At 42.3% G+C, this 12,722-nt stretch overlaps 2 protein-coding genes across 7 annotated transcripts in view; one reads left to right on the top strand and one right to left on the bottom strand.

The window, feature by feature from the left end:
- Positions 1-12,722, top strand: part of LOC111604637 (unconventional myosin-XVIIIa) — a 33,976-nt gene that overhangs the window by 10,409 nt on the left and 10,845 nt on the right. For 3 of the 6 annotated variants that reach the window (XR_003944138.1, XM_030222898.1, XM_023322780.2), the window contains exons 7-11: positions 917-985; positions 1,240-1,406; positions 1,471-2,378; positions 2,438-3,041; positions 3,107-3,301. Coding sequence is in view for 5 of the 6 variants with exons in the window: in XM_030222898.1 (XP_030078758.1) it covers positions 917-985; positions 1,240-1,406; positions 1,471-2,378; positions 2,438-3,041; positions 3,107-3,301 (1,943 nt within the window). In the remaining variant the exon portion in view is untranslated. The remainder of the gene's footprint in view (positions 1-916; positions 986-1,239; positions 1,407-1,470; positions 2,379-2,437; positions 3,042-3,106; positions 3,302-12,722) is intronic. The other 3 variants (XM_030222899.1, XM_030222900.1, XM_030222901.1) reach the window with 1 other exon arrangement.
- Positions 4,174-5,533, bottom strand: LOC111604630 (lipase member H). The gene is made up of 3 exons (XM_023322761.2): positions 5,459-5,533; positions 5,150-5,376; positions 4,174-5,087 (listed from the first exon to the last, which is right to left on the bottom strand). Exons 1-3 carry the CDS (start codon positions 5,531-5,533, stop codon positions 4,244-4,246), a joined length of 1,146 nt encoding a protein of 381 aa, XP_023178529.2. The 3' UTR covers positions 4,174-4,243.

The following is a 12,722-nucleotide window of genomic DNA, read 5'->3' as shown; positions in this document are numbered from 1 at the left end:
GTAGTTATTGTCGCTGTTGGCTGGCCCCGTTTGGGCCACACCAAAAATCCAATCTGCCGTTCGATTAGCGCATTTGCATTTTGTATAAAGCGCAGCTGCAATTTGTCAAACCATTTCTCATTGTTCTATCATTGCAAAATGGTATAATTTGCGTTTTTCATGACGTAGGTTATACCATATACGACAAATCCTAAACGCAACTCTTATCAAATTGATCTTGAGTTGAAAGACAGCTACATTTGTAATCCATTTATCTGATTCTCGGCAAAAAGTATAATAAATCTTGGCATTCTTAGTGTTCAAACTTTTATATCTATTCTAGATCAAATTATATAGTTTCAGTTAAACAGCTTAATTCAGTAGGTTATGAGATATGTCAAAAAATTGTATTGTGTTCATATTTGATTTTAATGAAGCTTAAACTACGCTATATTTATATATACGCATTGCACCTGGTTTAAATAGCGCTAAACTTCAACATAAATGTATGTAATATACTTAATATAATAAAAGAGGCTGTATAATATGCAATTAAAAAGACGTAAGATGATATTCAAGTATAAAATGTCAAAATAACTTAAAAACAACTAAAAGCATGGAAATTCATATTAAAAGTTTTCCAAAATATGTTTCAGAATCTTTACTTTACTCTTGCTTGCTTCCCTTCCTTTATATTATTTTTTAACCTTTAAAAGGTTTAAGAACCGATCGAATGTATTATGAACTGGTGAAAATGAAGAAGGTAGAAGGCAAAGCCATCGGTCCGCTTCATCATAAATGTATAAGAAAGTATTTCAAATAGTAGATGCGTTTACTTTGGCCAATACACACATCTAGACTTCATTATTGCGCTTTGAAATGTTTATTAAGAAAGTGCATCTGGAAAAAAGGTTATTAAACAATTAATTTCCTATAGCAAAACTAATAAACCCAGTCGAAGCCCAGCCGTTGCGCAAAGTGCTCAGAGAGCGGAGCGACTGCTCACGTGAGTGTGTATGTATGTGTTGAATAGAAAAAGCGTAGAATGATGAAATATCAGCTTTAGTGTATCTTCTAGTCGGTCACTCCCGACGATAGCCCTGTAACTTGTATTTTTTCTCTTGGTAAAAGTTAAGATGTCACTTAAAAGAAATTTTTAATATTACTTAAATATCAATTATTATCAATATAGATTAAGCACAAAGTTCACATCTGTCAATTCGAAGTCTTAATAAATACTGTTATTAATTTGTTGTGTAGGTGCGTACAATAATTTTATTAATGCGGAAAAAGTGAGTGCATTGTGCACAATTTTGGAAGCCTTTGGTAATACGAGAACATGTCTGAACTCGAATGCGACGCGTATGACGCAGCTGCTCAGCTTGGATTTCGATCAGACTGGTCAAATAGCATCAGCATCTTTACAGGTAAACTGAACTAAGGTCACGTATAATTTTAATTGTCCCACTCACGCCTATTGGTTGGTTGCAGGTGCTGCTACCGGAACGACAACGTGCGGGACGGCGACTATCGCAAGAGCACAGCTTTCACATTATGACGCGGCTGTTGGCTGGAGCTGCAGGTCTGCTGCAGAAAGAATTGCATTTAGAGAACATCTCGTCGGAAGACAGCCATCCGTTCATATCGCTTTCGCAACGATTGGAAGATCGTCATCGGGCAGCCAATGACTTTTTGCGTACAGTGCAGGCTTTCGAGACTCTAAACATCGATGCCAAGGCTGTGCGGGGAATCTGGAGTATACTGGCTGCTATTTATCATCTGGGCATTGCGGGCATTACTCGAATGGGCACTGGAGCAACGGCTCGAACGCAGTTTGCCAATCCGACAGCAGCACGCAAGGCCGCTAGCCTATTAGGCGTCAATCTGGAGGATTTATCGGCAGCCGCTTTTGGTCTTACCCAACCCAATATGGGCGCAAGCTTGAGTCCTTCTAAGTCGCCCACCTCGGATGGGGGCCAGGAGTGGGCCTGGGAATGTCTCGAAGCGCTCGTCATTGGCCTCTACTCAGAAGCTCTGGCCGCTGTGGTGGCTCTGATAAATCGACAGATCTGCACTTCAGCCCATACTATTGCTTCAATAATGTTGATCGATACACCAGGCTTCCAAAATCCAGCCAGTTGTGGTCAACAACTGGGTGCCACTCTGGCAGATTTGCGTCACAACTATCTGCAGGAGCGACTCCAAATGCTTTTTCATCACACAACACTGGTAGCGCCACGGGATCGCTATGCCCAGGAACTGGTGGAGATCGAAATGGATCATGCCTCCGATTGTCATCCGGGTCCGCTGATATCACTGATTGACAAGGCTCCGCAGAATCATGTGGTGCGATCTTCACAGCGCGATTTGCGCGAGCATGATCGTCGCGGTTTGCTCTGGTGGGTATTTTTAGTAATATTTGCGATAACAATAATCTATTTAAGTGCTTAAATTGCAGGCTATTGGATGAGGAGGCCATCTATCCGAACTCGAACGACGACACATTCCTAGAGCGTTTGTTCTCGCATTACGGTGATCGTGAACATCACACTTTGTTACGCAAATGTGCCGGACAGCGTCAGTTTGTGCTGCATCATCTGCAGGGCACCAATCCGGTGCTCTATGCCGTCGATGGCTGGGTGCGAAACAGTCGCGAGCATCCTGGCATAAGGAACGCCGTGTCGCTGCTGCAGGACAGCAGTCGTGAAGAGATAAATCGTCTTTATATTGGCTCACTGACACGCGGCTCTGGTGCCATGGTGTTTTGCGGCTCGTTCGCAGGCCTGGAGGGTACACAGTCGTTGCGTCGCGTTTCCAGCATACGGCGTTCCTTCACTACGGCAGGCGTTAAACGTAACTCAATTATGCTGCAGGTGAAGTTCACCGTGGATGGCATAATTGACACGTTGCGTCGCACGGGCACTCACTTTGTGCACTGCTATTTGCTACAACACAATGCGGGAAAGCATGCCAAATTTACGGCGAATGGGTCGCCCAGCACGGCGTTAGTTCAGCCGGCTACCGAGGAGGAGCTGGTCAATGTGCCACTGTTAAGGAGTCAGGTGGATTAACGATATATAACAAACTCTCGCAGCAGGTACTCATGTATATTTATGTCTGCTTTCAGCTACGTGGCTCACAAGTTTTAGAGGCGGCTCGTCTGCATCGTCTGGGCTTCCCCGAATCTGTGCCATTACTAGAGTTTGTGCGTCGCTTCGGATTACTAGCCGGCGACTTGGCTAGCAATAAAGATATTACCGTGGAACAAATACTCGCTGTCAACGAACTGGACGTAGCCAGTTATCGCATAGGACCAAGTCAAGTGAGTTCAATACATATTGTCTATTTTGCTGAGTCAATTGTATATAAATTATTGCAAATGAGAGGGGCTCGACTAGCAGAAACTTGAATTTTATAAACAAGCTGTGATGTTTACAACTATTATTTTTTAATGATGCTAACGGAAAATATTGTTTATTGAACAATTTCTCTATCATTAAGAGATGCTTAAAAATCATTAGCACCATTTAGGAATTAGTTTTTGCTTTAAAAAAGGGAAAATCAATTAGCGTTTATTTAGATAAATGTATTAATATAGTTATACGAATAATAAGACAAGGTATTACTTAAATTTAAGGTTTAAAAACATTAGATATTTTTGTTGCTAATGAAATCTTTTGTTCAAATTTGTTAGTTTAATTTTATCTTTAAAAATCTATAAATTCTGATGTTGAATTGTGCCATGATTTGATCGATTCGGCTATTCGTGGTGATCCATAAATCCTAAAACAGCTCGCACAACGCATCAGCAATAAACTTCTATTTCATTTAGTTTCCATAAAAACAATCGTTAAAACTATCTAGTTTAATTTGCATTAACACAAACTTCTGAAGATCAAGTTCAATAGGGGTAAATAAATTAGCTTTTATTTATGTGATAAGTAACTTGCCATTTGTATTTTAGTCGGTTTAAAAAAAAAACAGAATTCTGCTTTCAATCAGTATGAACCGCACTAAATGTGCCGACTAAAAATGGATTTCATTACATATGTCATTATTTTTTTTTCGACTTGTTATTGTAATTGCGGTAAATTGCAATATTTTTGGTATCCGAAACAGGTTTATTTGGAGAGTGCAGTCTGAGTCTCTTATATATTAATTTAATATTTATGCATATCTCGTTTGAGTCCCGAAATCTTATAGGATAGATTTATAGCCTAAGGATCACTTTTTGGTTATTCGCCTCTGTTGCTCCTGTCTGCATTTAAGCAAATATTCGTCGCGTTTCCCTAATAGTTGACATTTTAGGTGGTTGCATGTGAACTAGGCCATCGGCGGTGCCATAAGGCGGCTGCCGTAGTGTGCTGACGTAAAAGACTCCCTTTTTGGGCTGAGCTGGCTCGCCACCCATGTATGAATCGGCGGGACATGCAACCGCACTGAACTTGGTGTATTTGGCGCTGTTGTTGCAGCCGCAAGTGAACTTTCGTACGCTCTTCAGTGAGTTGCAGCGTACCGCTCCAAAGAGCTTAGGCCGGCGCACAGACTCTACAAAATAGAAGAGGGAAGCAAAATGGTCGCAGCTAATGTCAAATTCTGTGGCAGTTGCGTTTGGGCAGTGCGGTTGGCCAAGGCCCCAGTTGGGAAAGATTGCTGCTTGGCTGAGCTCAGTGCCCTGCGGATTGCCGAGCAGCTCCAGATCCGTGTGTATAGACTCTACATAAATGGCATCCGTGGGTGCCAGGCGCTCAGTGGGTCCCAGGCCGAGTTGTGAAAGACCCGCTGGATCCAGCGCAAAGATGGCGCCCAGACGCGCCGGGCTCAGATGCTTGCCCGTTAGCCCGGCTATGTGGCTGCCTGCACTATGGCCCACCAAATAGATCTGTTCATAGGGCACGCCCGCACTGCTATGGAGAAAGTGCAGAAATTTCGCAACACTGGCAGCAATCGAACGCAACTGCTTGGACACGCGAGAGTAGTTAATGTCCATAGCCTGGTAGCTCCAGTCCATGATGATCACATTGTAGTTGCCGCGCGACAAATACGCATCCTTAATGGCAGCATTGTAACAGGTGGTGCTCTTGCCCGTCCAGCCGTGTATGGCGACTCTGTGTTCATTTGCAAAGTCCAAATATTATATTGGATACGCGAAATTCACACTTTACTCTACCTGACTGGCCATTTGCCATTGAAGTTTGATTTCCTTAGCAGCTGTACATTCCCTGAACGCAGAATTTGACGCTCTTGTGGATTGCGCGGCGTATAGAGATCGTACTGTAAAAGGTTGGCCTGGCTAACGCGTTCTGACGGGTTTGTCAAACGTCTTAAGCTCGTTTTAACCAAGCCCTCCAAGACGTCGCTTATTGCAATTTCGCACTTGCCGCGCTCATAAGCAAACAGACGTTGGCCAGCGGCAACCTCTAAAAGAAATACCACAGATTACGGATAAGATCTTAAAAACAATTGTCATTAAAATTGCAAAATCACTGGCCGACTCACTTCCCACTGGCAGCAGCAGCAACAACACTAATGGAATGCTATACAACAACTGCATTGCGTATAATAAATATGAAATTTAATAAAATTAAATTAAATTTAATTTAATTAAAATACCGATTCAAGCTTAAGGCGAGCGCGACAATTAATTAATGGACACGAAAATTTGACTCGGCTCACTAAAAATCTCACACCGTATATTTTTGAGCGACGCCAACACCTCCGACACGTTACAAGTTCTGAGCGAAATTCTAAACGGACGCCGAGTTAAATACATTGTAGCATAAAGCTAAGCACAGAGTGAGCCGAGGATCGGTGGGCGCCGATCGTATAAGCTGAACAGGGAGCCGGCCGGCCAGTCGGTTAAGAATTTCAACCTCAGCCCGGTCACTGTCATGACAAGCGCCCATTTAAGTTGCAAACTCGTTGAATTTTGAGAAGTTGCTGCTGCAGCAGCAGTAGCAACAATTGCAGATGCAACTAAGTGCAAGTAAATACTTAAGTACTCGTCTATATGCAGTGGGTTCTGGTGCTCAATTAACTTGCCAGCCACTTCCGTTGTCTAGCTCGACTAACTTCAGATGACTGCTCATTCTGATTGGCCACTTCTTATTGGCGTTCAAATCTTAAATTTAGCAACTCGCATTGCACAATGGGTCGATAGGCTTTCACTGTCTAGAGTCGAGGGGAAATGTTAGTTCATTAGCCTCGCCAACGTATTCATTAATGCGTGGCATAATTATGTATATTAACACAAAGTATATATATTTGAATTTGAAATAAGCTTGCGTTCAGGTTTTTTCTTCTTCAATTTACAGTTAAAAATTTGAAATTTTCTTTTGTGAATTGACTAATTTTAATTAGCCAATTATCGCGTTACTTTCGACGCAGAAGTGTTAAGCAATTCGAATTTGCATAAGACATAACTAATCGATCAATTTATTTAATCACAGATTTATTTAGTTATATATTTATATTTATTTAGTTGATATATTCTAGATATTTGATCAAAGTATTTATTAAGAGACGCATTAATACCTAGTTCAAATTTAACCTACTTTTCAAGCTGTTGTCAGTCGGTATTGGGTGTATACTTTCTGTAATACATTCAAAATTGGACGAAGTCATCGATTTTTTCTGTGCCATTTCTCATGGTCCGATTCAAACGCAGAATCTTTGTTAACTGGCCTAACTAAGTAATTATGCACACAAACAAAATTCATGAGCTGAGTCGTTGATCTTTGCTACAGCAAACTACTAACTTTTGCCACTGGGCTGCCTTTCTCAACTGATATTTATTGTGTGTGATCTTGTAGAATTGACGTTTACTATAAACGACTCTTCGTTATTATTTATAACAACTTGAACACATGTACTTATAGTCGCATTCGGGGTTCGGGTTCAGCAACAATTTTAAAATGTCTGTTTTCTAAACCATTTAGCAGGTCTTTCGTGTCGTAGCATAAGAGTGCGAGATGGTTTTATGTTTTGGCTTACGACACTTGAACGTTTGACTCCAGCATTTGAATCTCTTCCTCTTTGTTATTGCTGTTGTCACTTTTCGTAACGAGCACATTTAACAGATCGTTCAACTCGCTCTACACATGTTACACAGTTTATTGACAGGATTTACGTATGAAATCAACTGATGTGAGTTCATTATACGAGATGAGACTCAAACAGTATTGATCATATTGTTGTAATAAACGCATATGAATAAAGTGTTAAAGTTACACTGAAAGTATTCGAAATTCGACTTATGTTGTGCTTACGAACTACACATAAAACTAAAATAAACTTTACGTCGATGCTTTATCTATTAAAATCAAAAAGACCTTGTGCTCTTAACATGTGTATTCAACCAGCCCAAGTGTGCGGTGTGTCACGACAGTCGTACAGGGTATCTACTTGTCAATCAGCTAAATGTGACATACTTTTATACACAGTATTGTTATTGTGTCACGAAAGCTTTTATTAATAACAAAAGTTTTTAGTGTCTTGTGAAAATATTTTTATATCTTAGTCCACAAAGAAATAAGCACTCTTCAGTTATTTAATTTTTGCATACTATATTTATTTTGTTTATGTTCGAATTGTTGTGTTTATGTTATAAAAATAATCTGCATATTTTTGTAATTGCATTAAAAGCCAGCGAAACATTTCTTATCCGATACACAGTTAAATCGACACTTAAATTTTTTATCTGTAAACGTGTATGTGTGTGTTCTCATAAAGTTAATGATTCTTTTAACAGATCTTTAAGCAGCCTTTCCCTGTAAGTTATTACCTGTGCAGCATAAGTATGTGTAATTTGGCCGACAAGCATTGATTTAAATCAATTTAAAAATGTAAGCACAGCACATTCCATGTATTAAGGTCTGTTTACTTTTAGTTAAGATTAGGCATACTTTTTAGCTGTACTCCCAAAATGTCAAATTAGTCAAAATGTGATTGACTTGAAAGACCAGTTGTGCTATTAATCAACAGCTATAATTTAAAATCAAGTTAGAAATGCAAATGTCTTGAAAAGTGGAAAGAGTAAATCAAGTTCTTAGTATTTTGTATTTAAATTGGTGGGAAAGAGGAAGAATAATTACTTTTATTTTATATATAAATGATGGTTAAGATTAATATTAATTGTTTTTAACAATTTGTTTTTTTTACCAAGTGATATCTCATTCTTACATCGGTATGAAGAATTCCTTTAAGACAAACGTTTAATAAACTTAAATTAGTCTGCAATTAAGAAATAAATTTAAAAAAATTGAATTCTTCACTAATTAGCACATTTATTTTATGTGTACATTTTCACTTCCCCTATATAATTATCATTTTCACTTTCTATCAATTTTTACTTTCAATTGTTTGTGTAGATCTAATTTTCAGCAATTACGATATTTATTTCTTCGTATCATTCGATTTGGCCACTTCGCCACGTTTTGAAATTTTTCGTAAAGTGTTTCTATACAGCTGGACTTGGGTATGGCTCGCAATGCTTCGTAAAGGTATTACTTACTAGGGCTAGTTAGTTGACTGGTTGGCTGGTTTTTGATTTCCTGTTCTCATGCAACTGTGAATCCCTGCTGAATGCCCGTATTTGCCCACAAAAACTTTTGACGTCACATGTTGCAAGTCCACATTTTTTTTCTTCGGATTCTCAGCTCTGCTGCGATGACGCTGACAACTTTCACGGTCAAGTTCATCTGTGGAAGCTCTCGCTTCCATTGTGATATAGAATTCCGAGCTCTCGTTGTGTTTTGTTGTTGCGCTTGTAATGAGCTTTCCGAGCTCCGGGCACAGCATCTTGGTCTGATTCTGTCTGCTTGCTCAGTTGGTTTTTACAAATGGAGAACGTCGCAGCTAAGCTGACAAATTATTTTATCGACACATCAACGAAAACGAAATGCGGCTGGACAAATCCGATGTGTGTCTATTGACTGGCAACGAGAGTGGCGGATTAAACAGCTGGTTGGGAGACAGCCACGGCAATATCCACAGTGATTATTGGCCAAACATCATCGTGCAGCTTTGCGGGCAGCGGCATGCGGGACACGATATTTGGCGTCTCTTATTGCTAATCTATGGAATAGGCAGCAGTCTGTGGCTGATCAGACGCAGCGCACGCAGTGTACGTACCAAACCGAATCCACAAAAAAATTCAATTCCAAATCCAAGTCCGAAACTGAGCCCAACCCAATCCAACCGCAGAGCGACGCATGCGTCGTTGACTTTCACCAAAAAATGACGTTGCGTTTGTCGAGCTGCGACCCGCTGCAACCTGCAGACAACACCAGCAACAGCAACAGCAACGACAACGACAGCAACAACCACATTTGTCCAATGCACATTAACATTTTTTCCATGCAAACATTTAAAGTGAAATTTCCCAGCGTTCGCTTTCATTAGAAATGAATCGCAGTCGCCGCAGTCTGAGCTGCTTATAACTTGCGTAATATATTGAAGCGGGTTCTGTCAATCGTTTGGAAATCCAGTGAAAAAAGTTTTGAAATTGGCTGAGTCGAAAAATACACGAAAACTTCATTAGCGATTTGACATGCAAGCGGCGTCTGCCCAAAGGGGGCGTGGCCTTAATTAATTAACGCATTAATCTAAAGCCAGCCAATTGACCCTTTAGGCTAACTCTATGTAAACTCGTTTTCGGTTCGAATTATGAAATAACAATAAACAGGAAGCTGCCTACATGCAATATTCGTAAGAGCTGCTGCAGCCAGCTGTAATGCAGTTAATTAGTTACGAGTCGTGTTTCTTTTAGTAACCAAGCGCCAAACTCTTCCTTCTGTTCTACGAGTTGTTCGTAATCTGATAACTGACCGTAACGAGCGATTTTAATTTGAATAATTAATAATTTACTAGAGCTTTCGGGCATTGACAGCGGCCTGCAATAAGGAAGACACAGCAGGTTCTATAAATCATCGACTCGAAGTCGCTAATACTCAGATACTTTGAGATGCAAGTATACTTTATCACTATGATAACAGGCAATCGACATAGATCGGCGATCGAAAGTTAAGAGGATTATAGATTATAGTAACAATAGAAAAGAACAAATTTGGGCAAGTAAATGAATTTAGTACTCAAATGATGTTGGGCATCAAAAAGTGCTGCCCAGTGGTTAGCTGTGATTCGGAGTGCATATTTAAGAGCTGTCCAGATAGGTATACTTCAATTATATAATACACGCCCAGAACTCTTTCTTTAGCCAAACAAAAAAACGACATTCTTGGTTGTTTGTTGAGTGCGTTGTCTGAGGTTGTGCATGCTTTTGCCCTAGGGCAGTGCAATAACCTTTTCAACTAAACTAGAGGCACAGCAGATTCTATAGCAGAAGCACATATATCAATATTTGTCATTGTCATAAGCTGGTTCAGAGTGTTGCATATTAACATGCTTTACGCTGGCTTTAATGCTCTCTGAAGTCCAATTGCTGACAATGAAAAGTTCAAATCACAACATAAATGAGAAGAGCGACGGCTGCCAATCATTTGTGTTATTTTTCACTTTTCTTTATGTATGTATACATAATGCTAATGATGTTTAAGCTGATGATGATGATTACGATCAAGATGTGTGTGTGTGCGAGTGTGTGAGTGTGTGATTGCTGTAATGTCGCTAATGAGGCGAGCCAACTATAAATCGAGCATTTGAGTACTGAATGAAAAGTGTTTTGTTGGTGCTGGTAATTAGCATCGAACCTGCAGCTGCAACACGTTGCATAGAGCTGGGCTTGCCCCTTGGCTATGCCGTCGTGCCCCCTTTCGCTGTGTATGGCTAACCATGACCGCCGCCAATTACGGTAAGCCGCGACCATGTCCACAGCTCTGTTTGTTGATAAGCCACTTTCGAATGCACAGCGCACTTGGCTGTTGACTGTTTTGCTGCTGCTGCTGTTGCTGGCTGGCTGTTTGGCTTCGTCTGGCGCGGCAAGAAATTCAGTTGCGCCGTTGAGCTCAAAGAGAAAACAACACACGAATTACGCGCCAAGCGCCCAGCAGCTGTGAAAGTGTTGGCTGTGCTGGTGGTCAAGTGGCCGAAGCGCCCACCGTCGATCGAAAGGAAATTTCGCAACAACAAGAGCTATATGCACTTTTACTTGTTGCCAGTCTTTACATCATCATCGCTATCATCATCAATATCACCATTGTCATAATCATAAATAACTTATAATAAATCACTGCTGTCATGTATAAACACACGGTCAAATCAAAGCTGTCCCAGGCACGCAGCACTCCACCTGTGTCAGCTGCCACGCCTCAAAAGCAGGCGCATGGCCTGGGGGCTGGTAAGAAGTTCTTCTCCAACATTCGCCACAAAATCGAGGATAATCTAACGCCTAAGCTGAGCGGCAAGCTCTACTACAAGGGCAGCAAGCATACTCGCTCGATGAGCGCCCTCAGTCTGGTGGACAGCGGCGGCTGTGTGGGCGGCAAGTATACACCGAAGGCAGTAGTGACTCCTGCCGAGACGCCAGCCAGTAACCCGTTGATGACGCTGAGCAGCAGCAGCGTTTGCAGCTATGTGGATAGTGATGAGGAGAGCCACATGAGCTTGAGCCTGAATCTCACACAGCAATCGCTGGAGGATGAGATCTTCGCGGAGCTTGAGAAAGTCGCGCACGATGAGAGCAAACTACATGAAGTACTGCAGAGCTTCGATCAAATATTGCAGGAGTATCCACCGGTGGAGGAGTTAGAGGTGCAGTTGGAACAAACGCAGCCAGTGCCAGTGCCAGTGCTGCTGCCACCGCCGCCCGCTCAGTTCTGCGATCGGCAGCTGCTGTCGAAATCGCACAGCACGCTGAGCATGGCCTCGAGCAGGAGACAAATTTATCAGACTCCTGAGTTGGCCAATTCGATGCTGTTGCGCCGCAGCGACTCCAGCTCGAATCAGCGCTACAATTCGCTGTGCGACATTAGCCAGCTGAGCGGCAGTCGCATACCCATATCCAAGCACTCGAGCCTGCGCTGCCTGGAGAAGGGCAACCAGTCCAATAGCAAAGTTCTGCAGGCGCCGCAGCAACGACAGAAACAGCAGCGCACCAGGTCCATGCTGACATTGAACAGTCGCAACTGCAGCAGAGCCAGCCAGACGGCAGCCAAAGTAAAGCTACAGCCGCCGCCAGTGTCTGTTATGCCACCAAAGCGTGCCAACTCGACGCTGGAGCGCCGCCAGTTGGTAGCTAAGCCGCCGAGGCGTGCCAACTCGACGCTGAAAGCTGTGGCCAGCCGATCGCCCAATGCGCACAGCGATGAACTACTGGTCAAGTGCCTGGCCAAAGGTCATGACCTGCTGCGTCAGGTGGAGAGTCTAAAGGCTGGCAAACCGCGGCCCAGTCGCGGCGTTAACAAGGAGCACACACAGCTAATGCGGCACAAAAAGAAACAGCAGCTGCAGTACGCCAACGAAGAGAAAGTGGGCAAGCCCAAGCTAGAATCGTGCAAGATAATACCACCCAAACTGGGCGAAACCTCTGACAAAAACCACGAGCTGCTGGTCAAAGTGGTGCTACAGCAGCCGCCGAAGCCCATAAAAGCTGCTGAGCATAATTCAAACTCCGACTCAGATGATTCTGGCCACATAAGCAACACGGTTCTGTCATCGGCATCCAACTCCACGAGCAATTCGACTGGAAGCCTATGCGGATCCGAGGGCGATGACGAAGATGTTGAAACAGAGCCAGTGCAGAGCTGCTGTAGGCCCAATAAAATTGCGCAGCTATTGCAAAAATT

This window comes from Drosophila hydei, unplaced genomic scaffold (genome assembly GCF_003285905.1).
Source record: "Drosophila hydei strain 15085-1641.00,03,60 unplaced genomic scaffold, DhydRS2 tig00000063-arrow-pilon, whole genome shotgun sequence".
NCBI lineage: Eukaryota > Metazoa > Arthropoda > Insecta > Diptera > Drosophilidae > Drosophila > Drosophila hydei.
Note: the sequence above shows the minus strand (reverse complement) of the source record. Positions and strands in the feature narration are given on the sequence as shown.